Source organism: Brachyistius frenatus, unplaced genomic scaffold, assembly GCF_029030835.1.
Source record: "Brachyistius frenatus isolate BFR_SWC_R1_liver_20210118 unplaced genomic scaffold, ASM2903083v1 Contig_1, whole genome shotgun sequence".
In the NCBI taxonomy this organism is placed as follows: Eukaryota; Metazoa; Chordata; class Actinopteri; family Embiotocidae; genus Brachyistius; species Brachyistius frenatus.
Genome location: NW_027210600.1, coordinates 2944290 through 2960768, shown reverse-complemented (window position 1 = coordinate 2960768; position 16479 = coordinate 2944290). Strand labels below are relative to the sequence as shown.

Below are 16479 nucleotides of genomic sequence, written 5' to 3'. Positions count from 1 at the left end.
TATTTCCATATATCTTTATTATCTGTTATTTCCCATATATTTATATATCTTTATTTTATACAGGTGTGTTTCTTAATACAGTTTTTTTTATTGACATACATACTCTTACATAAGCTCCAGAGGTAGGAGAGAGAGAGAGAGAGAGAGAGAGAGAGAGAGAGAGAGAGAGAGAGAGAGAGAGAGAGAGGCAAGAGGGAGTTTACTTTCTTCATATGATATTTTGGCATTTAACAAGACAACAGGAGATCACATCACAGACACACACACGCGCACACACATTTGTAATACGGTACACACACACACACACACACACACACACACACACACACACACACACACACACACACACACACACACACACACACACAACATGCACCCACATACTAACCGAGGTGTACACACATGCGCACACGCACATACATACATACATACATACACACACACACACACACACACACACGGAGGGAGGAGACAGGTTTTCACAGGATTACACCAATACCAGACTCACTAGTAAATACACATGTAGATGTACAGTACTCGCCATATTTTAACTCCTGCTCCTACATACGCACAGATACACACACTCACACACACACACACACACACACACACACACACACACACACACACACACACACACACACACACACACACACACACACACACACACACACACACACACACACACACACACACACACACATTTTTGGTCAAAAGTAAAGAGCGGTAACGGTGATTTTCAGACGGTGATACTGAATGTTATTAGCTCTGTGATCCATATTTGGCTTCTATTACTGACAGTATGATGACAGAGTGATTAAACAAGGAGCATCGGTACAATGTCCTGTAATGATTGAAGACTAAATGACAGAACTGAAACATCAGAAAATAAATACATAATCTTATATTGCAGTTATAGAATGAATACACACGGTGAGTTCTGTCTGTGATTCATTTCCCACTGGGTATTATAACAGTCTTTCTTTCTGTCACACACTCACACACAGTCACACACACACGTCACTACCAGACGGTGCTTCACAGTGTCGGGACCTCATTGCAAATCTGTCGTTCGTCCGAGACGCCACCAAATAAACACAGGCTGACAGTCAACACAACAAAACGACAACTACAATATTGAAACAGCTTTAGAAATACGAACAGAACACACATTGTATATTTGGCTTCAGTAACAGATGTAAAAGATACCTGAATCTTGCTACATATTACAATGCATAACTTAATAGCATAATATGACAACTGTAAACAGTGAGTGGGGACTGAAATGTAATTATCTGGCCTTCTCTAACTGAGTTCAATGTGCAGTATCTCTGGTTTGAATGCATGTTTTATTGTCTGCGTGGACACAGAGTGTATCATACTTTATATATACGTGTATAAAATATTTGTTACAGCTGGAAAACCAGAAGAAAAAATTGGTCCCTACGTGACTTAGGAGATGCTTTTGAGTGAGGCAAAAATAGGAAACTAAGCTCTAAAATCCTTCCAAACTGAACCAGCAGACGGAACCAAACCAAACCAAGCTAAACAAAGTCACTGCAGCCTGGCTCCACCTGACTCCATCCTAATTCCTAGATCTTGGTGGGTGAGAGAAGAACGAGTGTGGGAGATGTAAGAAAAGAGGCAAAGACGGTGAAAGGTAGCCCCCTTGTCCTGTAGTTTTGTATTGTGTCCAAAAGAGGGAGCTCCAGGTAGTTAGATTGGCGCCTTCTTTTGGTCAGGGTTTGGATCAGACTGCGTTGGTCACAATGAAGTCTCTGTGGTTGTCACTGCTGGGCTCTGGAGTGATGCTCTTTAACAGACGCTGGGAAGAAAGACACAGACAGAAGGGGAAAAGAAAAAGAGTAAATCAGTGATACATAAATACACCACTTTTAATAGCAACATTGCAGTGACGATAAGGATTCAACCTCAAAGCAGGATAAAATATTATTGTGCCATTAACATCTATGATTTTGTACTGTATGCATTGTTTCATTATGATACCACATGGTGTCTCAACATGCCAGCCAACTAGGCTGCAATTGAGGATTATTTTCCTACTACTTTGTGTATAACATGTCCAATAACATGGAAACTGTCCAGTGTAATTTCTCAGAGCTTGAAGAGACTTTTTGTTTGTTTTGTTCAGAAGAAAACCAGAAAGCAGTCATACTTAAGAAGACGGCACTGCTGAATTCGCAGCATTTTGCAAAAAAAAAAAATATCACGATTTAAACGATTATCAAAATTGCTGGAGATTATTTTTTCGACTAATCCCAAATGAACCTGAGAAGAGCAAGACTGGTATCAGGACCCGTTGCAAATTAATGAGAGAGTAAACAAATGTTACAGAGACACATTTTGATCCTGCTCTGCCTCATCTGTCCTCCTGGGTTACATGGTCACCGTGTCCTTTCACACTCTTTATGTACACAAAACTGCGACTGCAGTTTGTTGACGGGTGTCAGGACCATTGTGTGCCCTGGCAGCAGTGTCAATACTGGACAGCAGCCAAAGATGGTCCGTCTAACGGCCCCTTTGATCTCCTCCTGCCTTCTGTCAACTCTCACACGGGGTACAACATATAATAATAACAGTGATGATGATAATGAGGAGGACATTTTGGATTTGGATTTGTTATGTAAGCTACAATACGTTCAATATACTACCAGGGATAATTACCAGCCTTCAGGTAGGAGCCACAGTAGCATGATTAAAAACACTTATTGATTAGGATGATTTGGCTCATTGATTTTAATAGGCAGGGTGTTGTGATGGTGAAGCACTGCTGATAGCGGAGGCATGGTCTCCTTTAGTTCTTAACCCTTGTCTCCAAATCTGACAATCTGACAGTCTACATCAGGGTGCCTACTCTGCTCATCGTCCTGGCTTTTTTCTCGCTAATCTCTGGCCTGTGCCTCCTTCTTACTCCTTTGATCCTGATCTCTAGTCATGTGTTCACAGGAGAGGGTATGGAAAGGAAAGGACCAGAAGCGATCCCTGTTGTTGGAAACACGTCAGCTAGAGAACAAAGGTCAGGAGAGGATACGGGACAGAAGGACAGAGTAAAGAGACATGTGTGGGGAGAACGAGGGAAGCCGTTCAGAGGATGGACTGAAGGAACAGGAGGAAATTGAAAAGAAATTAAACTCTTTACCTGTTTGAACGTGCCCTTAGCACTGAGCAAGTGGTAGACCATGTAAGCAGGCACGCAGATGAATGAGGACACCCCGATGCAGTAGCCCAGGACAGTGGTCCATGGCGGGTAGTGGTAATGGAACAACCTGACCTCTGGAGGGAAGGCCAGGAAACTGATGATGATGAACTGAGCGTGAGAAGGAGAACAAATGAGAGGTCAGAAATAACAAGAATCAAACTTCAGGATGCACATGACAAACTGGGCTGAAAGCTAAATAAGCAAACAGAAGCTGTTTCGAATCACTGTATCTGCAAAGCGGATTGTCTCCGCTGACACAATTCAACGCCCTTTTAAGTGTTTGTGTGAAAACGCTGTGTGGGACTCACCAGCAGAAAGCAGGGGCAGATGGCTACCCAGCAGACCCTCCAGAAACAACCCGGGTAGAAACCAAGCATGACCTGGATGTCATTACAGAAACGGTTGGTACCTAGAACACAGACACACACAGTCCCTGCAAAGTCAAATATCAGGAGGACTTGATTGATCTCGTTCTGCTCATTTCCCCGTCTGTGACTGAAACTTCAAAGACGCAGAGGAAAAGGACAAAGAGAGGAGGAGGTTCCACAGTTACGCAATTTACAGTATTTTGTCCCTTATCACCGCCACCTCTGTGATTCACGACTAATTTCCACCGTGATCCTCACCGTAGAACCAGGACACAGCGATGACCTCGAGCAGCACCACGGTGATGACTGCTGGGCCTGTCGCGTACTCCTCAAACAGCTTCACAACGAACGCTCCTCCCTGAGACAACATGGGCATGGAGTTACCTCTTCAAAACGAATCACAAATTACACTTATGCAGCATGATTCATCTACTAAATCTAAGACAACGAGCGTTTAATGGAGCAGAAAGCCATGCTAGTAACAACCTTACTATAATGAGGGTTGGAGTTAATGGGATTACTTCGGCTGCTCTAATCAGATTTCAGCTAATTGTTAATTAAAGCTACTTTTGTCACCAGTGTGAGATACTTTTATTGACTTTTAAAAGAGTTGTAAATATTAACTGACATATAAAGTAAAGTGAGACATTTTGGATAGTGAACAATGAGATCTTCAAACTTTAAACGTGTTGTTTTTTTTAAGTTGCATTTTATGGCAACGCAACCTCACGTACTCAGCTTCGAGGTATTTTGGAACCTAAATAATCAAAACATGGAATAGACTGTAACGCTGGACATGCAGACATTACTTATCATAAGTATCAATAATTAGGCCCTTCTTGGACGTAGCCTGTCTGTAATGTGGTTATTTAACTTACATATGTGAGTGTGGAGAGAGCACCAAGGTAGCAGACACACACAAGGCCGAAGACAAACCACTCTCGTCTCTTAGCCAGGAGATGAGGGAACTCGTCGAGCATGGCTGTGATTACGCCCTCCAACCCTGCAAACTGGGAGAGGAGGAGACCAAGAGGGAGAAGCTTAAAGACACAATAAGAGGATCAGAGGATGCAGAATGAAAAGAATAAACTCAAAAGCAGCATTAAGGCTGTGATTAAGCCACATATCTTGACTACAAATACCGTATCGTGTGACTTTTCCACTAATGATAAAAAAAAAAAAAATCAAAGCTGTGTATCCTTGGGTAGAAACTGTTGAGCCAGTCCAACATGAATTCAGATACACTGACATGCTTCGCAGTAATATCCTCCGTCAGAAAGTCGAGGAGCAGAGAAACCTCGATGCTGATTCTACAATGATTATCACTACGTGATAAGGGGCTGGCGGGTCTCTCCAGCTGGCTGCCTCGGAGCAGATAAACAAAGACTTGCGGAGACAAGACCACCACACAACAGTGATATCAAACTCCTATCACAGTGTTTTCCTTCAGTTCTATTAGAAACAGAATAAATAAGGAAAAAATAATACCTCAAACCAAAAAGGAGGCAAAAACAGGCAAGTACAAGTCTAAGACAAGGAGACATTTGCCTATATGATAAAGCGAATATGAAACTTTTGTTTCTGGTTTAACAGAGCAAACAATATCAGCAAAACTAACCGTGCTATCCAGACCCAACATTATGATCATGAGGAAGAAGATGATGGCAAAGAAAGTGGCAGCGGGCATGTTTGCTATGGCTTCTGCATAAATGATGAACAGCAGGCTGGGACCTAAAAGAAAAAAATAGAGCGGAAGGTCAGAAGACGGATGACATTCATGTTGAATTTATGCTGCAAACGTGTTTGGAGTAGATGCTTCATTGGGATGTCAAAGCCTCCGCCAGCAGATATTTAGCATTTACCCTTCCCAGGTAACATATCTGGGATAAGTATATTCCCAACAAAGTGAGTGTGCATGTGTTGGTGTGGTGTCCGACCTGCATCTTTGGCCACAGCGTCCACATTCTGGTGCCTCATCTCAGCCATGTAGCCCAGCACGGTGAAGATGACGAAGCCTGACAGAAAGCTCGTCAGGCAGTTCACGGAGCTGGTGAGCAACGCATCTCTGATCGGGAAGAAAGTTTGGGAGGCAGAAAATCTATGAGGCTCTGCAAAGTATTTAGGCATGTCTGACTTGGTGACGGTTCCACCTCTGAAGACATCTCAAAGCTCAGGCTGACACAGATATTTGCAGATGATAAGTTATGATTTCATTAAAGGATTGAAAAGATTCAATATTTCAGCTGAACTGCAGTCCTGCTCCTGAAGCAGACACGTGTCAGAGATGTATGAACTGTGTGATAAAATGTTAAGTGTGTTCTTACTTGTAGCAGTTGTTGTGAAATGGGTTGTAGCTGGCGAAGGCGAGGAGCACGCCGAAGCCCGGACCCAGAGAGAAGAAAATCTGAGCTGCTGCATCGATCCACACCTTCGAGAGTGTGAATGATCAATGACGGTGAATAATGGAGAGATTGTTATGCATGTTAAGGATGTAAAAGCAGTCTAAAGACAACGGAGTATGAACATAAGGAAGAGGATAAAAGTCAGCTTTGCTACATTGCACCGACTGACTTACTGTAGTGCTGAGCAGTTTCTGCCAGTCAGGTTTGAGATAAAAGACGACGCCCCTCCAGGCCCCCGGCAGAGTGGCCCCACGGACGAGCAGGACCAGGAGGACCAGGTAGGGAAAGGTAGCGGTCACCCAAACTACCTAATACAGACAGGACATGAACAAACAAACCGATTTACTTCTCTTTTAATAAACAGTCCAGACAGTCAGCGGGGCAGATCTGCTCAGGCTCCACAGCTTTCATTTTTGCTCTCTGGTGCTGAAAACATACAAAAATAGTTTCTTCTGAAGCAGAGGATCTTTCTAGGAAAGAGCTTCCGGACAAAGAGTGTTTGAAACTTTGAATTTATTAGCTGTACATTAATTAAATTACTAATGTTACAGTGTATACATTTAGCGTAGACAGTATGTATTATTTTCTATTATGTTATTACTTTATTTACTTTGTTGGAATTTCTCCTGTATATAATGGTGACGAGAGAAATACAGACATGAAACTGGGGGGAGAGAGAGGGCGAGATAATGTAAAACTACAGCCAGTGGCTCCATGTGCAAATAGTTTTGGGTAAAACTGTTTGAGGTCACAGTGATGACCACATGTTGAGAGCAGCTCTGTAACAAACACTTTCAGAGGATGTATCATTGACAGAGGCTGAATGACTATACTGTAGCTACAGTATGAAGGCATCAGAATTGATTTTTTTTTTTAATCTGGTTTTTTTCATGTCTTTGAGACAACATACGGACAAGAACTGTACATTTCAAAAAGGCTTCCAACTTGTTTTAGTTGGTTTTGATTGTGGAGATTTAAACCATAAACCATTTAACTTTTAGGCAGCCTCTCTAACCAACTTTTCCACTCTTCATGATGAATGATGATGAAGATAAGGAGATGAGAACCACTGTTCTTCTCTCTGCCTCTGCCTCCATCCATCCATCAATCCATCCCCTCTAACTGACACCCCATCAGCCATGCAGGCGCCCTCTCAGTTACCTTTCCAGACGTCTTGACTCCTTTCCAGATGCTGAAGTAGACGATGGTGAAGATGAAGAGCAGACAGAGGGCCAGCTGCCAGCTGACGGAGCCCAGCTGGTGCAGACCTGCGGAGCGGTGGACCTGCAACACCTGGCGACTGGAGAGAGGAGACAAGAGAGGTGGCACGGTGTGTGTGGTGGCGTTTGGGTTGAGAGTCGAGGTTTGAAAAGGATGCAACAAGAGGGGAGACAAGGAACAAACAGGTGAAATTGCATGTAAGCAAACATAAGAAGAGAGGACAGGAGATGAAGAGAGTCATTATAATGAAGGAAAAGTGAAAGAGAGTCAGGGAAGGAGGAAGAGGAGAGCACGCAGGAAGGTAAAAGAAAGAGAAGAATGTGGAGAATAATGAGAAGTGATGGAGAAGATGAAATACAAAGAGAATGCAAAGAGACATTAGAGAGGAGGCAATTTGGGACATTGAGGAAAGCAGAGAAAAATGGCAGAGCAGGAAGTGGATGTGATATAGAAATGAAGAACAAGTTAAAAAAACAAAAACAAAAAAAACAACATCAGAGGCTACAAACAGTACAAAGAAGAGGAGAAAAATAAAAGTAAGTGTATTAAACAAGGACAGGGTGTAAAAACAACAGAATATACTCTTCATCTGATACGGAGGTGCGACACAAGCATGCACCATGTGGACAGACTAAATGAGCAACAATGAAAAGTTACCGGAGGTAAAAAAAAAAAGATGGTGACAAGATCATCCCCACATAAGAGGGCCTTGACTGACTTTATGGCAGATTTATGTCAACAAGCCAAAGCACAAAAAAAATAAAAAGTGTTAGAGGGAAAGAAAAAGTATGAAATGAACAGTAAGGTCAACATCTGGTCACAGGTTAAGCACACAGAGCGCGGATGAGAAAACAGAGGCCTGATTTATGCTGAAAACAGGAAATTCTGGCGCCAGACTAAGTTGTGGAATTTCTTACATTTAAACCCGCATTAGGAAAAAGTCAACTTCGGATAAACCCTGAGTCTGTCTCAGCGGACAGACACAGTGCAGCGAGCAGCTGATAAGACTGAGCCACAGAGCAAAAACACTTAAGAATAATGAAGACATTGTTCTGAAAGAGCTCGGCCTGAAGTTTACAGAGAAAACGCGACAGAGACGAATGACCTGAGTTCATCACTGTGAAAGATTCAGATAGGCTGTCTCTTAGAATAGAAATAATATATTATTGATTATTCATCATTTACAATTATAATTAGTTGAAAAAAATCCAATCTGATTCAGTCTTTTTACTAATTTCCCATCTACATTTCTATTTACCAATAATCTAACAACTCAACAGCATTTCTTGCTCCCTCCTCACATCTTGCCCTCCACCTGCTTCTTAAATCCAGTTCCTCGTTTGGTTGGCTAATTTAAAGTGTATTGAGAGTGTTTGTATTTGAACAAAAACGGCCTTTAATGGCAACTATTCCACAAACTGCTTCTTCCTCAGCTTTGAGCTTTATATGTGTACGAGTTGTTCATTACTTCTGGGATTCTTATTCTGCAGAGCTTCAACATGCAGTTTCTTCACAACCAGTCATGCAGGTGGATTTCTGGTCGAAAGAGCTGTTGGTAAATCTGTCGACGTTGTAACCGCTCTCTAGGAGTCGTCCTCCCTCCTTCACTGCACGTCTCCCTCCTGTGTAAGCACCTCCCTTATGCCTCTACATCTGACTTACATGCACTTACGTATAGAACTCCTCGGCGGGGGACGTGGAGGAGTTGGACCAGGACACGTTGTGGTCGGAGGACATGTAGCGGTTGCAGTTGACGGTGTTCCAGCTGTTGGTGCAGGTGGTCCAGGGCAGGGTGGGCCGGAACGACGATAGCAGGTAGTACAAGGCCCAGGCCATGATGGTGTTGTAGTAGAAGGCTATGTAGAGGGCTATGATGCAGATGGCAAAGCCAATCCCTGGAGAAGATGAAACAAACTATTGTTGGCACGAAGTAAAAGAGTAAAAGAGAGGGATATTAAAACTAGACCCACTGTGAGCGTAAACTTTAAATCTATATTTTATTAAAAAATATAACCTGTAATATGAGACATCGGTCAGTCACTGCCTGTATTATGGAGACTTTTCAGTGATGTTTTCAAACTAATTCAAGCTCCTGCTGGGCAGCGGGGTGACATTTCCAAACAACAATTTACATACGATCAAATTTCTGAGAATCTGGCATTTGGCATGAAAATGTGACAATTTCCATAACAGAGTCAGAACGTCTCCCTCGATGTAAAAGAAACTAGAGATGCTCTTCAAGGGAATTATACTGGGGGGGGGGGGGGGGGAGCAGGGTGGGAGCTGTCTCTCAGACTGATGGTTCGATGTCATTCTTCCTCTTTTTTTGTTCTCCTCCTGTCACTTTTCCTGTTCTCTCCTCTCATGTTCTCTTCTTTTTTTATTTTTATTTTTTTATATAGTCCAAGCTGTTTCTAAAGACTTTCTCGTTCTGTCCTGTTCTCGCGCCGCACCCGTTACCTTTGAAGATGGGACAGATGTGTTTCCAGATGGAGATGCAGCCGCTGCGGTGGAACTGGCCGAGAGCCAGCTCCATGTAGAACAGAGGCACACCTCCAAACACCGCCATCAACAGGTAGGGCAGCAAAAAGGCACCTGAATAGAGACATTGAGGGGGTAAAATTTGTGGAAGGACAAAAAGAGATCAAGAGTACAACGGGGGTGGACGAAAGAAACGAGTGGAAAGAGATGGAGAGGGAAAAAAAAATTTACAAATGGATGTGGGGAGGAGGAAAACAGCGGGAAACACGAGAAAGAAAGAGTTATGGAAGAGCAATAAAAAGCACATTACACTCATGAGAAATGCTACTCTTTCACACCATCTGTAACCTCAGTAGTCCCCTCAACAAAGCACTTTCAACAGAAGAGCACTAAAGAGCAGTCTGGCAAAATCATGAAATACTGTAATAGTCTTTTCGTTGACATAACCCCAGTCCTCACAAAAACAACAAGGCATGTTTCCCCCGTTTGATATCACTTTACATTTAATGTGCTCTGTGGAAACGCACGTTAAGTGAGTCACTTTGTTTCAAATCTATGATGAAATATAACTACTGTGATGTCTGCTTTGTTATAGCCAAGTAAGAAAAGTGTAAAAGCAATAAAAGGTGAACAGCAGGATGGCAGTCAGATCTGTGGGCTCTCTGGCTTAACGTGCAGAGTTTGATAACACATCTCGCTCTCCTTCGGTCTTTCTCTCTGATCATAAACTTATTTCATGTGCACGTGTGCGTTTCTGTGTGCGGGCAGCACGGTGCGTATGTGCCTGGTTGTGCCTCTTTGTGACATGAAAGCAAAGATAAGGGTTGATTGAGCAGCTGCCTTGGAGACAAGTTATTAACCAAGGAGAAAGAGACTGAAGGTGTTCTCATAAAAACCACAATTAATACTGTTGCCTCTATCAAGTGTCTCCCAGTCTCCATCTCTCCCTTGCTCTGAGACACACACACAGAACACAGGAAATTGCAAAGATTTTATTATTGCAAATTCAATAAAACGGAAAGCCCTGTTTGCCGCGAGGTGAGGATTGTGTAGTCAAAGAGCACGCAGACTACACACTTTGTGAGACACTTTTTTGTACCTCAGACTGTGCAAGAAATGAACTAAATCAAAGCGTTGTCCATAAACTACACTGTTAACTGGTGCATTGCTTGTATGCACCTTTTGGTGATGTACAACTAAAAAGTCTCCATCTCCCTCCATCTTTAATAATGCAAAAGTTACATATATTCTATATTATAGTATACGCTGCAGTACAATTAAAATCATTAAAGAGCCTTTTCTTATTTCCAATATTTAAAAACCTGTTTGTTTTCGCCTGGTATCTCATGTACTCTCATCACTCCTCATCTCACTCCAGCTTTCACACCTTTCTCTCCTCCAAACACCTTCTGCTTCCTCACCTCCTCCGTTTTGGTAGCATATGTATGGGAAGCGCCAGACGTTTCCCAGGTCCACAGCGTAGCCGATCACAGACAGCAAGAAGTCCATCTTCTTGCTCCAGGTTTCTCGGGGCCTATCCAAGCTGGTTTGTTGGACCACCAGAGTCCTTAGGCCTCCCAGCGGTGCCGAGGACCCGGTGCTGCCTCCGGGCCCAGAGGACGCATCCGCACCGCAAGCTGCGTTCCCTGGTCCCTCCCTGGGGCTCTGAGAGGTGGAAGTTGTGAAGCCATTGGACACCTGCTGGCCAGAGCCGGAGGTCAGGCTCTTGGGTCCTCTGTCTGCGAGACCATCGGCCAGCATCGGTCTACCGTTTTCCTGCTGTGTCCCCTCCTCTTCTCCACCAACCTCCTCTGTCCCTTTGTCCCCATCTCCCTCGTTCTCCCCTTTGTCCATTGTCAGCATTCTTGTCATCATCATATCTTCTGTCTCCATTGGGCTGTATAGGTGTTGGTGTCGGTAAGGCGGTTAAGGGTGGAGAGAGGTTCTCAGTGACGATGAAGGGAATGTGGTGCTGCTGTCTGATATGGTGCCCATTAGGGGAACAGAGGGGTTAGGAGAGTGAGCGAATGGTGCAGCGAGAGTGTAACACAAGTCTGAGAAAAAACAAGATTGTCCTCGTTGGACAGGTAAAGGAGACGGGGGACGGGGGACGGGAGAGCGGAGCTAAAAGAAGAGAGCGGGGCCAGAGTGAGGGGAGGTGTGTGTGTGTGTGTGTGTGTGTGTGTGTGTGTGTGTGTGGGAGAGGACTGTTGAGCAAGAGGCAGTAAGAGCAGGCTGCTACGACAGACAGACGAGGGTCTACGACAGGAGAGATGCGTTTGAACAGGATGTGGCGAGCAGAAAAGTTACACGAATCTTGGATCTTCTCCACAAACAGCTCGTCGTGTGAGACACTCAGTGATGGAGCAAACTGCAACACAGAGGGGGAATACAGAGATAAGTCACAGGAAAAGAGTTGATCCGTTATTACTCATCTTTCAACTTATATAAAGGGTCTGTTGACATTGCATGAATGCCTGAATTATGACAATGAAACAAAGTTATAAAATACAGCAGCCCGACATCGTCTTTCTACAGTTTTATTGGGAACCGTTCAAATTGAAGGGGTTTGTGCCGAGACATGTTGAGTCACTTATTGTCGTCTTTTCCTCATGTTTTTCATTTTGCGCTATCAGTTGCGTAACCTGTTTTGGTGCTTATCTGATCAAAGCCATATAATGGGAAGAAATTAGAGGAACATATTACAAGCACCAGCAGCATTTTTGAAGGCAGGGAACACAAGAGAAAACCTCAAAAAAAAAAAGAAGAGAACACAAAGGGGCAAAAAAGAACAACAACAACAGTTGGCAAAAACCTCGACATCCGTCGAACACTGTCTGCTCAACAGATTGTTCCTTGGTTGTTTTGGCAGTGACATACATAGTTTAATGGAAAAATAAAAAGTGTAAGGCAGTATAAAGAGCAAACGCAGAACAGAGAATATTTTTCTACTTTATTCTCCTACTATATTAGTTCAAGCATTTCATTAAATATTGACGCCACTATAATAAAGTGTGCTTTAAACTTTATGCTGTTCGAACCTAAACTATAAACTGTTCTAAAGTTTCCTGATTAAGTACTTTAATTAGTTTTAAACTCAACAAGGAAAACTGTATGTATGCATAAAAAAAATAAAAAAATTCAGAACAAATGACAATAAATATTTGACATAAAATTCTACCACATGTTTAATGGGTCAAATAAGAAGATTCTTTTGGATTAGTGGATTAGACTGTTTATAGTGTTAGCTCAATTAGTAATGAATAACAGAATGTAGGAAGACTCAATTTACATGGAAAGCCATTATCTTAATGAAAAACGAGTGCCCAACAGTTTTACTCCGCACGCTAACATCTGACTACCACACAGCCGGGGAGCCGGCGTGTACCTGGACTCCAGCGCAAAAAAACAAACTCCGGCTAACCTTCCATTCAATACAAACTTTTCTCTTTTTTATTTAATTTTTTTTTAATACAAAAAATATTTTTAATTCCTCATGAAAGCAACTCCAGTTTCTTCATCATTCGAATTTCCATCTGAATCTTCACAGTGACAGAAGTGCTCTGCTCTCCTTCTGGTCTGACATGAAAATTTAGAAGGAAATCGGACAACTGCTTTTTGAACGGTAGAAACCTAAAAGTGGGGCTAAAGAAAAAAGGGCATTTATTTTAATATAAAAAAATGTAACTAAAAAAATGCTCCTTTCTTTGCGACACTTTGCTCAGTTATCCATAAAGTTTACAAAAGTATCAAGTATCACACTGCCTCACAACAAAAGGTCCAGAAAAACAGCAGTAAATGACTCTGAAATACTACAATTGACCTGCATGTGCTGATACAGTTAATCACTAAAAAAAACACATGGAGACGCAACATACATAATTGAAATAAAGCTTGAAATAAGTTATTTCTGTGTTCCCCTAGTTAAAAATCCACACGACACATCGACCCTGTGGTATAAACTTTAAAGTTCTTAGTTATTACAGGAAATAAAAACATATTTTTCTGAAGTCTTGTTACTGTTTCACCAAGTAGTTCTTAATAAAGAAAGAGAAAGTGAGACGATAACATCAAGATTGCAGCAATGACGAGATCACGAGATATGAGAAAAATACCAACGAGGGATTATAAAACACCACAAATGAAAATTGGAGAGTTTTCTGAGCATCTCACATCCCCGTTTGAACTTAAGACAAATCATTAGTCACTGACACTTTGGAAGTAAATTCACTGAAACAAACCGCAAATGCAAAGCTACCATTAGTATTTCATACCAACTGGCATGCATACATTACCTTTGGAGATGGTAAAAGAGGACAGGAAGAACCTGTGGCGCCTTTAACATCTGCCAAGAACAGCAGCAAAAACTTCTACCCAAAACTTCAAGAATCCCGTGGTAGAAACAGCGTCCACTCGCACATCAGGACACCGTGTTTGCCCATTGAGCTCTCCAACCTCTCTCCTTTCTCTCTTTCTCTCTCTCTCTCTCTCTCTCTCTCTCTCTCTCTCTCTCTCCCTCGTTGTCCCTCTCCCACTGACTTGCAATCACACACACTTACACACATGCTGCATTTAGAGACACAGAGCCGTGCAGATATGCACAGACGGATGCATGCACTGAGACGGGAGATAACGAAGACACTGGATGCAAGCACAGACCTGCGCAATACTCTATCAAGGTCTCTTTGTAATAATACAAACAGAAATAATGAAGCGTAGTGCAGGAGAGTGATACGCTGTTGGTCATGGCCGAATTCTCATTAAAGCTCACACTGCAGACGGGGGAAGTCCAACCCTCGGTAGATGTTTGGGTAGAGGGGCTCAGTGTCAGGGTGCGACTCGCTGCTGTCTTGATGGACACACGCACACACACGCACACACGCACACATAATTGCACGCACGCATGCACACACAGACACACACGCATAATTGCACGCACGCACGCACACACACACACACACACACACACACAGACAGACAGACAGACAGACACACACACACACACACACACACACACACACACACCTTACACTCCCTCTTTTCTTTTCATCTCACCTTCAGATTTTCTCTCTCATTTACTTCAAGTCCTTTATCACACCTGCTCTTCAGAGATAAGGCTTCTCTCCTTTGACCCCTGCTGCCTACCCCTGTTCTAGTTCAGTCACACAGTTCCTGCTTTCAGCTCTGATTTCTAGCCCAAATTCATGAGTTAAATATCATTTAAAACGCACAGACTTTATGGCAAAGACGTGATTTGAAGAATTTACAAGCGGACTTCTGTGTTTAAAATGTGTTACAAGGCTTTAGAAATAAAAGCTCAATCTCCTCACTTCATGTACTCAGAAAAGTGAGTTTGCTGCTGCAAGGCCAAACTTCATGTTGCTTACTTATGTGGGTGCGAGGCTGTGGGAGGACTGACTGAAGATAGCCAACCTTGTTCTATGTAACTACACTCCTCCAGGTTATTGCTGCAATTTAAGCATTTTTGCCTACTTGAGCAACAGTTTAAAAAATATTAAACATTCAATAAAGTGTTTTCTGCATGAAATAAGACTGCTTTAAACTGTCACATTACACCATAAAAGGTTTTTGAAAATCTGCATTCAGTTTAACAGAAACTCAAGAAAAACCTTTGTACTTGCAGTCCTCATACGATATCGTGACTTCTGTTCATCAGGTGCTAGTTCGAAATCATACTTAAATGAAACTAAATAAATCTAAGGAAAGGTACATACCTTGTATCAAAAGTAAACAATCATTCTTCAGTTGCCCCTTTGAGTAATAAGTTAATGTATTACAGTGTTACTACTGAATGAATGATTAAATATTGAAGCATGAGGTTGTTTTGGGGTAGGTTAGTTTTCAGTCTATAGGGGTAGGCTCCTCTAAAGGGTCACAACATAAATCTGAGGGGCAGTTAGATGATTAATTTGAGAAGTTATGATGCACAAATTAATATTAATCTTTTTTTGTGAAATATTATTTTACCTCTTTGGCCTTTAGTTATTTCAATCAAAAAGAGTTATTTCTTTGGTGGAAGTGCTAACAACTCGTAGGCATCTGAAACATCACGAGGGGCCTCAAAAAGAGGAGCCACCGGTTTAATCTCCCATAATGCATTTGATGCATGATTTTATGTCAAATCTTAAATTTAATTTAAGTATGTAAATATTGGGGAGTACAAATACAATGTTTCCATACAGGCTATGTAGATATGAAAATTGACAAGTTGTAAATACTCAAAAGTGTGTCTACATTTAAAAATGAACTGAAGTCCAGTACATGACTGAACATTGCTTCCCACCACTGTCCTGTTCACAGATCTTCTTACACATAACCATGTTGTGTAAACTATATTTGCAATCACACAGTTTGAGCTGGCTAAATCCTGTGTGTCACTTCTGAAATGTAAAGTGAGTAATTAAATTACATTCCATAACAGAAATATGAAATATTTGAAAGTCTCTCCTTCCCATGAACTGTATCTGACGAGCACATTTCTCCTTAAATCCCAAACAGATCTCAAAGGCTTCCTGCTCAAAGTATCCTCTCACACAACTCGTAAAGCTTTGGGCTCACTGCCAGCTTTCGTAAGCTTGTGAGCTTTAAACTCAGACCAACACCATAAAGTCCGGACTATAGACACCAGCAATGGTTGGGTAAAAATAATGTGCTTATCACAGTTTGCTTGGGCAAATCCCCGGGGGTGGAGGGGAGGGGGTGGAGGGGTTCCTCAACCATTTTGGACTCCTGACAGTTGTGCACTTGCAGCAACATTAGCCAACAT

The 16479-nt window shown here is 42.3% G+C and overlaps 1 protein-coding gene across 1 annotated transcript; it reads right to left on the bottom strand.

Moving 5' to 3' along the window:
• Window positions 1-359: 359 nt before the first annotated feature.
• On the bottom strand, window positions 360-14219 carry slc6a4a (solute carrier family 6 member 4a). Its single transcript, XM_069702412.1, has 14 exons — window positions 13988-14219; window positions 11114-12063; window positions 9672-9806; window positions 8884-9106; window positions 7152-7290; window positions 6164-6298; window positions 5913-6016; window positions 5526-5653; window positions 5207-5319; window positions 4467-4598; window positions 3847-3946; window positions 3529-3629; window positions 3161-3328; window positions 360-1825 (listed from the first exon to the last, which is right to left on the bottom strand). The coding sequence occupies exons 2-14, from the start codon at window positions 11583-11585 to the stop codon at window positions 1751-1753; spliced, it is 2025 nt and encodes a 674-aa protein (XP_069558513.1). The 5' UTR covers window positions 11586-12063; window positions 13988-14219; the 3' UTR covers window positions 360-1750.
• Window positions 14220-16479: the final 2260 nt, after the last annotated feature.

Coding starts and splice junctions, on each gene's coding strand:
- slc6a4a (XM_069702412.1), bottom strand. CDS start 11,585: ATGGAGACAGAAGATATGATGATGACAAGAATGCTGACAATGGACAAA. Junction 9,107..9,671: donor CATCTGTCCCATCTTCAAAG/GTAACGGGTGCG, acceptor CATCTTCTCCAG/GGATTGGCTTTGCCATCTGC. Junction 5,320..5,525: donor CGCTGTGGCCAAAGATGCAG/GTCGGACACCAC, acceptor TTTTTCTTTTAG/GTCCCAGCCTGCTGTTCATC.